Genomic DNA, 14,022 nt, shown 5'->3' on the forward strand with positions numbered 1-14,022 from the left:
AGTGCAAATCCGTGGTGAAGCCGTTCGCCTCGCTCAGAAGCCATCCTTACCATAATAACACTACTTTAGGAGCAAAGGAAGTCAGACGGCAGCTAGCGGTACCACGGTTTTGCACTAGAGATGCTAATTTTGAATTTTTTTTAAACCGATCACCAACCCTCGTTAACCGATTATTGACCGTTAACCGACAAGATTAGTGTGTTGCATGCAGCGGTGTTGCAGTGTATGTGCAAAACAGACAACTGAGTCCCCAGTTCACCTGTCAGGGACAGTTAGCAGCCACGGTGCTGCGTGTATTGTCAAGGACACATGCAGCCACTTTCCCATGAAGTCTCCACCGCACCATTTAGTTTACTGTAGCTGCGAGGTTGTCAGCTGTCACATACGGTCTGTCAGCGCGGCGTAACGTTAGCGAGAGTCCAACAGACCGTGTGTGTGTGGTGATGGTGGTGAGTGTGGGATTGTCGGTGGCGTTATAGCTGTGAACGTAGCTGTAGCAGTGTGTGCACAGTTTATTTGTCGGTGAATAAATGCTACAACTCTTCAGGTCAAGACCCGAGGCAACTTCCTGTATCTTGCCAAGGCCTATTGAAGGAGGCTGGGACACAGGCGGACACGGGTCTTTGGGTATGGGGTATGACACATGCGCAGTGTAACTGAAGCTGTGGTCATGCATTGCGATTGGCTCAATTTCGGCGAGTTCAGAACCAGATTTTACTGCGCATGTGTTGTACCCCAAAGAAGCATTATTCCAATGTCTTTTTTTTTAATGATGTATCATGTAGTCAATAACACAGTCCTCACCTGTGCAGTTGGCCTCATCCGACCAGTCTCTGCAGTCATTGTCTCCATCACAGCGCCATGCCTCGCGGATACAGACACCTCGGGCACATGTAAACTCTCCTGGGCCACACTGGTGAGACTCTGAGAATTGCATCAACAATACAGTTAGTACTTGCAAAAATTATGCATTTCCATTTCCATCTGTGGTGCAGAGAAACCAAAAAACATGTGCATTGTGCGCTTATGCTGTCTGCAGTTTAGATGTTTTGAGAGAATGAAAGCTTTGAACACAGGGCACTATGGAAAAGGCATTCTGGAAGTTCCCGTCTCCAGTTGTTCAGAGGTGTACTAAAATAAGGAGATGATGCATGTGACCCATGTCTAGCCCAAACTGCTCCCGCCCTGGCAACTGGGAGGAAGTGTAGCCTGTCAGCAGCTACACGGCAGGCAAGATTAAATATTTAATCAGGATTAATTGCATGATTGTCCATAGTTAATCACAAATTAATCACACTTTTTTTTTTTATCTGTTCAAAATGTACCATAAAGGGAGATTTGTCCAGTATTTAATAGTCTTATCAACATGGGAGTGGGAAAATATGCTGCTTTATAGAAATGTATGTATATATTTATTAATGGAAATCAATTGAAAACACAAAACAATGATAAATATTGTACAGAAACCCTCACAGGTACTGCATTTAGTATAAAAAAATAGGCTCAACTCATAACATGGCAAACTGCAGCCCAACAGGCAACAACAGCTGTCAGTGTGTCAGTGTGCTGACTTGACTATGACTTGCCCCAAACTGCATGTGATTATCATAAAGTGGGCATGTCTGTAAAGGGGAGACTCGTGGGTACCCATAGAACCCATTTTCATTCACATATCTTGAGGTCAGAGGTCAAGGGACCCCTTTGAAAAGGGCCCGCTAGAGCATAAAAATCACAAGTTGTGTTAATGCGTTAAAGAATTAGTGGCGTTAAAACAGATTTGTGTTAACGCATTATTATGGCGTTAACTTTGACAGCCCTAATATATATATTTATATATATTAACTGGTGAGAAAATCAGATCAGACTTAGAAAATGGATTACCAGATTGTTTTTTTCTCACTTGCCTCTCAGGGCTTCCATATTTTATAATGCTATATATGTATACCTTTTCTCTTCATTTTGTTGCTCATTTTCATCTGTACAATGTGAAAAAAACACATCTTACCACAGTGCTCCTCATCACTGTTGTCTCCACAGTCGTCTTCATGGTCACATTTGAAGGCCAGGGGGATGCAGGAACCTGAGGCCATGCAGCGGAACTGGTTGGACGGGTCACAGGTCGTAGTGGCTAAAAGTGGAAAAAATAAATATGTTTGGTTCTTTATGCAGAAAAGGTATTTTGCTTTTATCTACATAACGAGAAAAGCGATGTGGCTGAATACTTACGACACTCCTGCTCATCACTCATGTCTCCGCAGTCGTTGTCGCTGTCACACTTCCAGATGCTACTGATGCAGCGGCCGTTAGAGCAGCGGTACTGGTTGGGCAAACAGCTGTGCTCTGATTGGAGGAAAAAGAAAGGATCACATGCAACCACTAACAAATCAGTAAGCCCTCCATGAAAGTGAGGCCTCATTTCCAACGGACGCAAGATTGTATATCTTACAGCCAAATATCATCAATGATCCTGCAGTATGCGCTTTCGTCTCACCAGTCTTGACGCAGGTGTTGTTTTGGAGCAGGTAGCCCGTGGGACACTGGCACTGCACTTCTCCGTTGGGCATGGTTACAGTCGGGGCACCGTCTGGGCAGACACAGGTGTGTCGGTGGCCGGGCTGAGGCAGACACAGCAGGCTGCACGGCTGGTCGGCGCAGGCATTGTGGCCTGGTGGACAAGAGATCCAGACATCAGTTTGAGCACTAACACAGGGTTGTTTAAATCAGTTTTGAAACTCTCCAAGCAGCAATTCGCTAACTCTGTGTATGTATCCTGTTATCTACTATTTGCTTTAACTGTATGTAACTTCTTTTTGAATGCCAATGTGTGAACAGGTTGTAGCCTACCCTAAAAAATTAGACCCTTTCGTGACTTCCTGGGTTTCCTCTATCAGCCTGTTGACTGCTTTTAATGTGAAGAACCCGGGCCCGTTTTTCCGGGAAAATCCAACGTATGTGACGTCATGCGCGCTCACGAGTGCCTTAGACGTAGCTAACGTTCGGTTAGAAATGGAGTCTGCTAACGCCAACAAACGACTGGCCTCCACCACAACTCAGACTCCAACGCAAACTCCACAGAAGCACAAAAAAAATAAAGTTATATCTGGTAAAGCTCGTCATGCAAAACAGGAATGTGACCGACGTCGGGCGAAAACTAGTGTTGTGGGAGAATAGCAGAGCCAGTGAGAAGATTGTATGTGCACGTGGGAAGTGAGTGGTGAAGCAAGAGAGAGAGCGAGAGAGAGAGAGAGAGAGCGTCAGCGAGTGTGTGAGAAAACGAGCGAGTAGCAGAGCAGAAGACAGTTGGTTTAGCTTTAAGAATATCAGTGAATGTTCAGTGGAAGTTGCAGTTTGGATAGAAATAAATGCTGCAGCCTCCTCAAGACCAACAGAGGTTTCCCGCATCTTGTTTCCCTGCTGCTGAGTTAACTCCAGAGATAGGGGTTGACTCCGGAGCGAGGGATGTTATCGACTCCGGCTCAGGAGACCAAAACTACGGTGTCTCCCCTGTTCCTCCTGACCACGGTCGGTAGGCTGAAGCAGGAAAAGTTAACACTAGGATCAACATCGGCCAGGCCTTCATCTGGTCAGCTACCATTACTTACAAGCATGTGAAATATAGAGTGATATTGTGGTTTTAGCTGGCTAATGTTGCTAATGTTAATCAACACGATACCTGTCAATCACGTTCAGTCTTGTGTGTGTCGGTGTGTGTTGTTAAAGTCTGAAAAAGACCCAGTTGCTTCAAATAATATGTCATTGATTCACTTCTCGCCATTTCTGCGAAGCTTTCAAAACTTTCTGGACATGACTCCACTCTCTGTTCCTCACCTCTGTTCTTCCCCTTGTAGAAGATCTTGAGGTCCATAACTCCGGTTAGTCTGCCAACAATCAGCTCATTGCTCTGTGAACCAGCTTTTGGAGCTTTGAAGATCCCCATTCTGGACCAGTCATCCCAGTACAGGTCATTCTGAAAACAGCATCCAACACAAACTTATGAAAACGTATTCTTAGTGAGGACTTACATCTTCAACACTTTTCTGACACTCAGACTGGAAAAAAGTCTGAAGAAGGTGTTTTTTTTTTTTTTAGATTGTACATCTGTTGTATATAGGGTCTGAAATTAGCACCCGCCAACAGCCAAATGTGGGTAAATTGTTGACAGTGTGGGGTAAAATCGTCAGGCCTTCTGCCAATTTGGCAGACAGGGAAAATGCTAGAGATGGGAATAGAGAACCGGTTCCCGTTAAAAAGGTGTTCCTAGTTGTCTGATTCCTTGGCATCTCATACCTCTGTGACTACCGACTCCTCTTATTGATGCTTTCCGACTGTTCCACGTGCACAATGACACATACACACGCTGTATCATGTTTCAGTTTCTTTGGGACCGGAGCCACAGTGGAGAGAAAAAAATCGCTCAAAAGCATGGCGTTACAACTGCTAAATCTGAGGGGATGCACCCGATTTTTTCCCTGATAATGCCACACTGTGAACAACAAGTCTGTGTTGAAATCAACAGGATGAGTGTTAGTAATGTTACCTGTTAGCAGCCGGTGGGCAGCACAGTCCTGCTTGGCTAAATAACGGAGCTATTAACGTTAACGGAGGTGCCATTGAGTTACAATTATGAGGCGCTCAAGCTACGCTCAGTAAAAATGACTATTGGGCTAAGGTAAATTAAAACGTTATTGTGAGGTGTGAGATTATTTTTTATGGCGAAAAACTTGAATAAATCCAGTTGTTTGAAGGAGATGTTTTCACAGCAATATAAAATAGATATTACAGAGGGAATTATGCCCTGTTTAACATTCTAACAGTTTGCCAAGATTTTTTTTAAACCAAAGCAAATATTTATATAATCATAATCATTTGAATTGTGTATTTCTATGCAAATAACCAGTATAGATGACAATAACAAAGTACAGTATAGTACTGTTGACAGTACCCTCCCACCCCCCAAAAAAGGGCTCCCCAGAAGCTGCGGAGTAATTCCAACTCTGTAATTTACCAGGTGTATATAATGTTTTTTGTGTAAAATATATCAAACATTGAATGACTTCAGATCTAAAATGTTATTCCTTCAATTAGCACATAGCTTTCAAAAGTGGCAGATACAATTTCTGAGTGCAGACAAAAAAAAGTCTTGCCTGTCACAGTGGCAGGCAGTGGAAAAAGTTCATTTCAGACCCTGGTTGTATATAAAGTCTCACCTTGAAGACAGCGATGGCATACGGGTGGGGCAGCCCCCGCATGAGAACGCTCCTCTGGCCCCCGGTGAAGTCGGCTCTCTCGATGCGGTCGCTGTAGGCTTCGGTCCAGTACAGCCAGTGGTCGTCAGCTGTGATCCCGTTGGGCCAGCGGACGCCCTCTGACACGACGCGGGACACATTGGTTCCATCCATGTAGCTGCGGTAAACACCGGGCGCCTTGTCTCCCCAGTCAGTCCAGAACATCAGACTGTGGGACGAAAACAGTATGAATTTAACTGGAATGTTTCACTGAATTCAGACTTGATCGAAAAATGGTGTAATGTTTAATTGTCACTATTGTAAGAAAAAGTTTCCAAGGTTTCACTGTGTGACACAGGTCGAAAACAAAAAACACTTCCTACAAGAGGTAATAGGTAGGGGTGGGGAAAAAAAACATCATATGTATTCAAACGGCCCCGATGGAGCTGACCATGGATGTATAAAGAGAACGGAGCTGACGGGAGAGCTAGAGATGACCTTGGAGAAGTTGGAGGAAGTATACACGTGTGACTACGTCCGGTTTTCGAAATAAGGTGTTAACAAAGGGAACTATATATAAAAATACATATATGGAAATAAGATGGATTGGATTATATTCAGCAGAAGTATAAAACATTACATGTCCCTGATAAATTAAAGACAAAATACTATTACATTTTTTTTTTTTTTATTCTTTGATTTTTGGGTTGCTGGAAAAAATGTAATAAATAATTCTTGACAATAACTGATACATTTGACTTCAGGACATTTCTGACCACATACATGCTGAAAATCAAACATTTTTACTCTATCAATTTAGATATTTTCCACAGTAAAGGTCTCTTGAAGTGTATGATTAAACTTTTTCCCATGGTCCGGTGTCAAAAAAGTTAACAAAAATCGCAATAAATCGCGATATCGAATCACAATACTTGTAGAATCGCAATACTTAAAAATTAAAATACCTATCGAATTGGCACCAAGGTATCGTTATAGCATTGAATTGGGAGATAGGTGAATCGTCCCAGCCCTAGTTATAGGAATACGGTCATTTATGTAATATATTATCATGGATATTCATCAAATATTTGATCAAAGGCTGTAGAATGTCAGATAATTACACTCTACCTGGTCTCCTTCCTTACAAATACAAGAGTGAAGGGCTACAAAAATGCCCTTATTTGCTCCTAATAATAACCATAATAATAATAATAACCAGACATGAGAGAAAGAGGAAGTGAGGGCAGTGAGGCAAAGCTAAGTTCAATTTCCCACTAATGAAAAAAGGGAATAAGCAAAAGAATAATAGGGAAATAATAAAATAAAGGCAAATAAAAACAATTAAAACCACAGTTTGGTAACCTTGACAATCAGCTGAACTTGTCTTAAATAAAAGCAGAAGTACATTTGCAGAAGAGGAACCAACTCTTTGTTATGGTGCAAGTGAGTGAGTGTGTGAGTTTCAGATATCGAGTGTGACGACATTTTTGGTAAGTGGGGACATTTTGTCTGGTCATCCCTTCCTCAAAGGGCTGTTTGAGGGTTGAGGTCAACTATAGGTAAAGGTTGGGGTGAGATTAAAGCCTCAATCCTGAACTTTCTGACCACAAAAAATGTGAATTATAATTGAAGTTTTACTTGTTGTTTGACTTTAAAAAAATCCGCATTTTGTATTTTTTCTAACTGTCATAATTACATTTTTACAAAAGATATGCATGTGAAAAAAAAAACCTCTATTATCCTCAGAAATCATTTACTTAAATCTATTAACGTTCTTATGTTGGTTTCTTCAATAAAAGATCCGTCAGTCAGCTTTAGAACGAGAGCAGGTTTCAATCCGGTGTTTTGGTTTCTGGTGATGCCGTGTATAAAGTACATATTTAAATTACAGATTTTGCCTTTATGTTAAGTGTGTGTGTGTACCTCTCTCCAGGAAGCAGAACCAGAGCTCTGGGGTGTTCCAGGATAGAAGAGTTGAGCAGAGTGTGACGCAGGTCGCCGTCAGGGTTAGACACCTTCAAACACAACAACAGCAAAACTTTTAACTAAGTTAACCTTTGGATGGCGGAACAAAATCAAATAATCAAAGAAATGTTATCAGGATTTGCGAGTAAAGCTGTAGATCAGGAATCCTACATTTTTAGAACAAGCAGTATTTTAGTACATTTTAAAGTGAGATGTCTATGTACAACTCCCATTAAGACACACGCACACAGGTCTGATAGTATTTACGATGGTTCTTGCATTTAGCAGTGCAACAATGCAGGAGCCTGTTCTTTATACTAGGTTTGGTTGATTTGTTTGTTGATGATTTGACACAAGCCTGGATTTTTCAGTTCTTCAAAGCCGGGTTCAAACCTTCTTCTAAGTCGGCGTTGCCAGGTCTGAAGCCCTGAATGTTTTGAGTGTGGCCCCGACAGAAAACGTGATGTGTGAATGTGCGATAGTGTTCGTTACAGAACCAACTGTCAATGTAAATGCAGTTCTCTAAACTGTGTGTGTGTGGGGGTCTGACTCAAAGCCGGAAGAGGATTTTAGCTCCATATTATCTATGATTAACAAGTCGATTAACTAACTGTGTTCAAAGAACCAAATTTAACAACATGCAAGTCTGGATTAACTAAAACCACATTTAAAGAACAGGGCCCAGATGTATGGGCAGAAATATGTGTCACTAAAAAACTTAATTTGAATAATTTACATTTGAGTTTGAATTGCTCAACTTGAATAATTGCATTAAAAAACAGAATTAGAATTTTTTATTGTTGAGCTTGATAATTTGATTCAGATTTGTGTGCAGATTCACAGAGCTCCCGGTTCGTGTAGCCTACATTTTGGTAGTTTGTTTATTGATTGAATCCTGAATCCACAGTGGCAGAAAGGAAGGTCCGTCTCCACGAAATACGGCTGTAGCAACTCTAATTCAGGTTGCTGAGGTTAGCACTGGGGACCACAATGGGCTGGTAGCCAGCAGGGAACGCTGGGTCTAACCTGTGTAAAGGCAGCAACACAGAGTTTGCTGATCCTGCGGGGAGTCGGGGCGATCCGGTATCAGATCCCCGGCACTGGGTTTTGCCGGCTGAATTAGTGTTGCTACAGCCGCTAACGTTAACTGAAGGTTACACACACACACGTATTCAACACACACTTCTATACCTCAATCTTCTGCGCTCCGGCGTCAACCCAGTACAGCAGTCTACTGACGGGGTCAAAGGTCAGAGCCTCCACGTTCTGCAGATCTTTCCTCACTACAACCTCCTGACCTGTACTGCCATTGAGACACAGACGCTGCAGGAGAGAGGAGAAAGACAGCTGAAGGTTAACGTTAATGGACTAAGAATTTACACAGTCAAATCTGATCGGTCAAGTCTTGCCTATTGTCAACTGATAACATAATTATGTTTTTTTTTGTTCATTGAAACCTCTCTGTTGAAGCTTTATGTATCTATAGAAAATTTGCAAAAACAACAAAATTATTGGTCGAGATACATGTGACTATTGCTTATGGCTAGTTCACACTTGAGCCCTGACTTCCCGCTCCCCGACAAAAGGCCCAGATCAGAGGCAAATCGGTGACGGCCCGCAGCTCACACATCGACGCTCGAACATCGAACGCTTGCCGATGCCTCGCAGATACATTCTAGATATCTAGCATTCTAAATATCTGGACCTGTCGGGGACTCTGGCCACGAGCTACAGCCAATGAGAGCGCGAGACGCGGGTTGATGGGAAACTTGGGGGAGGAGGGGTCGCCTCTAACAACAGGAACTCCCTGTTATGTGTTACATTTTCAACTCGGAGCTGTTGTTGTTGCACCTAGAGGAATAAATAGTTAAAAAAAAAGAGTGTGGAAGAGTGCTGTTTGTTGTGTTTAGGTGCAGCAATGTCCAGTGTACTGAAACAGAGTGGAAGAGATCGATATACAGACAGATCATGGCACGGTTTCTTAGCCTGCTTACTTTCGTTGTTGAGAGAGAGAGAGAGAGAGAGAGAGAGAGAGAGAGAAAGAGAGAGAGAGAGAGAGAGAGAGAGCGGCAAGCCACAACAAAGCATAACAACATAAATTCAAACTAGAATTACCCTTTTAGACATTTGTGTGAACTTGTCATAATTAGCATATGTATTCTTGAGTTATGGTCAAAAATGTGTTTTGCGAGGTCACGGTTACCTTGACCTTTGACCACCAAATTTTAATGGGTTCATCCTCGAGTCTAGACGGACAACCCGAAAATATAATGACTCCGGTTACGACTGTTGCTGGTGTGGAGGCATGAAAATTATTTAGCACTCTGATCGTGCTCCGTTCTTGTGTGAGTGCTCTGATTATAAATGTTATGTTTGATTATGAAACGGTGACCTTATGTCGCTGTTATTTAACCTGTCTGAGGCTGTCACCAAGATGCTGCGCAGATGGTCCCGCAGATCTGGATAGTGCAACTTAGTCTACAATGCAGATTTATTCACATACACTAAGGAGAATTAACTGAAAGACGTGAGTTATTTTTATTAACAGTATTATTAACGGGCTGACATTTATAACAACATAAGCTATATATAATGATTTTATTGGGAAAAACCAAGCAATTTTATGTAAAATCAGACATTCAGCACCTCCATATAGCCAGAATGGAATGATCCTTTGTTTCATAACCACATTTTACCGCCACTGTGACGATTCGATTACGAGATTACGAGAAAAAGCTTTTTAACAAAACAGTATCTAATGAACGAGCTCCTCACTAGTCACAGCACTCCTATCAACAAGGCCTGCATCACTTGTGTGTGGACTGTAAACACACTCTTGTATTCCTCACTTACCTGTATGGTGTCCAGTGAGATGTCGGCCCAGTACAGGCAGTTCCTGTCATAGTCGAAGTCCAGAGCCACGGCCTCCCTGAGGCCGGCCAGAGGCAGGGCCTGATCTGTGCCTGTGGCCAGGTCGTAGCGATGGATGGAGTTCCTCACCGCATACAGGATGAACTCGTTACTCTCTGCAAGAGAACAGGAGACATGACTGATGGGAAAAGACACTTACACATACTAATCACATGATGCTGTTTGCTGGGAAAGTACTGACATGACAATGAGTCTGAATTAACCTGTGTAGTAACTAGGGCTGTCAAAGTTAACACGATAATAACGCGTTAACGCAAATTCGTTTTAACGCCACTAATTTCTTTAACACATTAATGCATCTTGCGATTGAAGATACTGGTATTATATGAAACTAGTAAATCTAAGGAATCTATTAGTACCAACCATGTCGTACTAGCTTGTCGGCAAGGAGGTTAAATAACGCTCCAAACTGACAGGGACATTTTCAAAGGGGTTCCTTTGACCTCTGACCTCAAGATATGTTAATGAAAATGGGTTCTCTGGGTACCCACGAGTCTCCCCTTTACAGACATGCCCACTTTATGATAATCACATGCAGTTTGGGGCAAGTCATAGTCAAGTCAGCACACTGACACACTGACAGCTGTTATTGCCTGATGGGTTGCAGTTTGCCATGTTATGTTTTGAGCCTATGTTTTTATGCTAAATGCAGTACCTGTGAGGGTTTCTGGACAATATTTGTCATTGTTTTGTGTTGTTAATAGATTCCCAACAATAAATATATACATACATTTGCATAAAGCAGCATATTTGCCCACTCCCATGTTGAAAAGATTATTAAATACTTGACAAATCTCCCTTTAAGGTACATTTTAAACAGATAAAAATGTGCGATTAATAGCGATTAACATTTTTAATTGATTGACAGCCCTAGTTTTAATTTATGATGTTCATGTTTTCAAATATGTATTTCTATATAGTGGATATAATTCAGAGAGGAAAATCTTCCAGATAATTTTATGTCTTATTTTCAGACTGATTCTAAGATTTACTCTAACTCAACCAGACAGTCATCCAATCTTCATCCTCCCAAACATCTCAATAGCAGAGGTGAAGTTTAGATAGCTATAAGGTTCTTAACTTATGGAGCTTATGGATTTTCTGACAGTGACGAATACCACACGTTTATCAAGGTACTTACTCCTACTTACAGTGAAGTGTGGGAGTAACATTTAAGAACAGCTCTCAAGTGATCACGTGACTAATCAAATGTATGATGACGTGCAGGTTTACCTCCGACAGGACAAGGCAGCATCTCTCCGTCCAGCCTGGACTGCACATCTCCCCCACTACAGCTGTCGCCTGGTACCCTCCTGTAGCTGCAGCAGGAACAGAAAGACTTTTCCTCAGTTCGACACTTGGTGGTGCTCTCACCAAACACATCTAATGACAGCGACATCAGTTTCTCTCCATAGCAGCAATACAACCAAAGAGAACAAAGAGGCTGGTTTGCACTCTGGGGAATTCTCAGGTAATGAAAATGCATGAAAAGTATAAAAAGGTGATGACTGTGGCTCCTGATTATTACGTAATAAGACCCAAGAAAGGGTTCAAATTTGAGCTCATGTGCACTGAGCACAATGCGACCAGATAAACCGCAAAGGCAGACAGAAAAAAACACGGAGCAGATAATTGAGATTTATCAAACAAGGTAGTTAGATTTTTCACTTCAAGCTCAGGTTTCATTTTGTTCATGGTTCTAGATTTGATCAAATTTAGAGTCCATGGGGCCTCAAGGGATGGCAGTTAAGAGAAGGTCCATGACTTGAAAAAGGTCAAGGTCAGAAAGACTCAAAGGAAAACAGCTTACCATATGAAAACTCATGTAAATGTGAATCCACTAGTGCTGCAGATGCCAACATTATGCTAATAAACCACACAAAAGAATCCCAGGCTGCACATTTCTGCAGTCAGAGAATGGCGGCTTACCCTTTGCTGCGGCGGTAGGTGGTACCGACAGGACACGGCACTGGAGGAGCATAGAGGTCACCTGAGAACTCGGGGTCAGGCACACACACCTGCAGGGACAAGTCTTCACTCAGCTTGAAGCCGTAGTCACTGGAAGGAGGAGGAGGAGGAGGAGGAGGAGGAGGAGGAGAAGGAGGAGGGAGATAGGTTGGGAGAGAAAACAAACTCAATTTCGTTGTACCTGTACAATTACAATAAAGGAACTAATCTAATCTAGTTGGCTTTTAATATATATATATAACTGAAGATAGAGCTGGGCAATATGACGTTATATATCGTCAATATGATATATAAATGACTATTGTATATATTTTTCCAATTTTGTTTCTACTGCGATATAGGCTGGGCCTGTATTTATTTATTTGTTCTCTATAATTTCACTTAAAACTGTTATGTTCATTTTGACATTTTAACTCAAGTTCTTAAAATGATTAAATTACTCAGTACGTTACATTTGTCAAGTATGTAATTCTCACAGGAGTATACAAAAATAAGCTTTACCATGTGGTTACTTAATATAGACTATTTATTTATTGAATTACCAGAAAACATGCTATATTGTGACATATATCGTTATCGAGATATGAAATGACCTACAGTATGTCTTGATTTTGGCCCTATCGCCCAGCCCTAACTGATGAATCTATATTGTATGAATCCAGTTGTAGCGGTGAAATGTTGCTCCCACACCTGAGCTTTATCTGTAATTTCACAGCAGAAGAACACATAATACTGTGTACTATACACGCTATATTAGTGAGGTATTTCTGCATTTCCTTTATTATGAGCTGTTGACAAAACAGCATGTGCTTAGCTCATTCTATTGTCAGCTTTGTTGCCAAAATACAGTGTGTGTGTGTGTGTTTCTTAGTAGCAGTCCAACATGTGCTTCCTTTACTGTATATGTATAAACACACCACTGTTTCAATCTCAGACACTAATGGGACTCAGAATTCAAACATTGACGAATATGATTTTTTTTCTGTGCATGTGTGGGTTTCCTAACCATTCGTAGTCCTGGCGTGTGCAGGAGCAGTTAGAGACGGCGATGGGGCGGTCGAAGTCCTCTCCGTTGAAACACGTAGCGTGGGGAGCTCGTCTCTTAAACGTTACCTCTCTGCCCAACAGACACTCGTTACCTTTCTCGTCGGAGGGAGACCAGCGCTTGTAGTCAGCGTCGGAACACGGCACACCTGGAGAAAAAAAAAAACAGAGAAGAAAAACTATGGATGTTTCACACTGACGTGGAGTTACTTGCTAATTATTCCTGGTGGTCAATCACTCTTCTATTCCCTTCTCCTCTAGCTCTAACATAAAAGCTCTTCTTCATCCTCTCGCTCCCTCTGAACCTCCTTCTTGCTCTCCAACCTACCCAGAACGTCGGAGGTGTTGACCTGCAGGATGAGCCAGCTGTGCCTCTGGTCGGCGTAGGAACCGAAGATGGTGAAGATGGTGCTCTTCTCCCCGGGCTCAGTCAACAGCTGGTAAACATACACCTCCCTGTCTGAGAACTGAAAGTCGATCCACGTCTCGCCTTCGTTGGTACTGAACCTAATGGGGGCAATATTAAACTCATTATTTTATTAAGCAACAATGATTTTTCAGCTGTTTCCCATGAGCTCCCGTACACTGTTCTTTTGAATAAATCCAGAATTTCCTTTCAACTGCAGCCTACCCACGCATTCTTTGATGAAACAACAGCAAGAACAGAAATATGGGGGGTAATATAGGAGCATATCAGGCATTTTAATTGGGAGATTTAGCCCAGTTATATTGACATTTGTATGAAGGCAAAACCAGGTTACTGAGTAACCACAGTACGGTTTACAGCACGTAAACGAGGTCATCTGTTTTCACATCGATATACTGTATCACCTGTACATGAATATGAATAGCACGCCGCAATGCTGCGGTTGGCAAAGAGGTGTTACAG

The 14,022-nt window shown here is 42.0% G+C and overlaps 1 protein-coding gene across 2 annotated transcripts in view; it reads right to left on the reverse strand.

The window, feature by feature from the left end:
- sorl1 (sortilin-related receptor, L(DLR class) A repeats containing) overlaps positions 1–14,022 on the reverse strand; it is a 90,957-nt gene that overhangs the window by 20,275 nt on the left and 56,660 nt on the right. For both annotated transcript variants that reach the window (XM_037774900.1, XM_037774899.1), the window contains exons 13-25: positions 13,462–13,640; positions 13,096–13,282; positions 12,051–12,179; positions 11,355–11,440; positions 10,044–10,216; positions 8,382–8,513; positions 7,149–7,240; positions 5,208–5,454; positions 3,829–3,967; positions 2,492–2,665; positions 2,227–2,340; positions 2,006–2,128; positions 805–924 (exon numbers count right to left, since the gene is read on the reverse strand). In XM_037774900.1, coding sequence (XP_037630828.1) covers positions 805–924; positions 2,006–2,128; positions 2,227–2,340; positions 2,492–2,665; positions 3,829–3,967; positions 5,208–5,454; positions 7,149–7,240; positions 8,382–8,513; positions 10,044–10,216; positions 11,355–11,440; positions 12,051–12,179; positions 13,096–13,282; positions 13,462–13,640 — 1,895 coding nt within the window. The remainder of the gene's footprint in view (positions 1–804; positions 925–2,005; positions 2,129–2,226; positions 2,341–2,491; positions 2,666–3,828; positions 3,968–5,207; positions 5,455–7,148; positions 7,241–8,381; positions 8,514–10,043; positions 10,217–11,354; positions 11,441–12,050; positions 12,180–13,095; positions 13,283–13,461; positions 13,641–14,022) is intronic.

This window comes from Sebastes umbrosus, chromosome 7 (assembly GCF_015220745.1).
Source record: "Sebastes umbrosus isolate fSebUmb1 chromosome 7, fSebUmb1.pri, whole genome shotgun sequence".
Lineage (NCBI taxonomy): Eukaryota > Metazoa > Chordata > Actinopteri > Perciformes > Sebastidae > Sebastes > Sebastes umbrosus.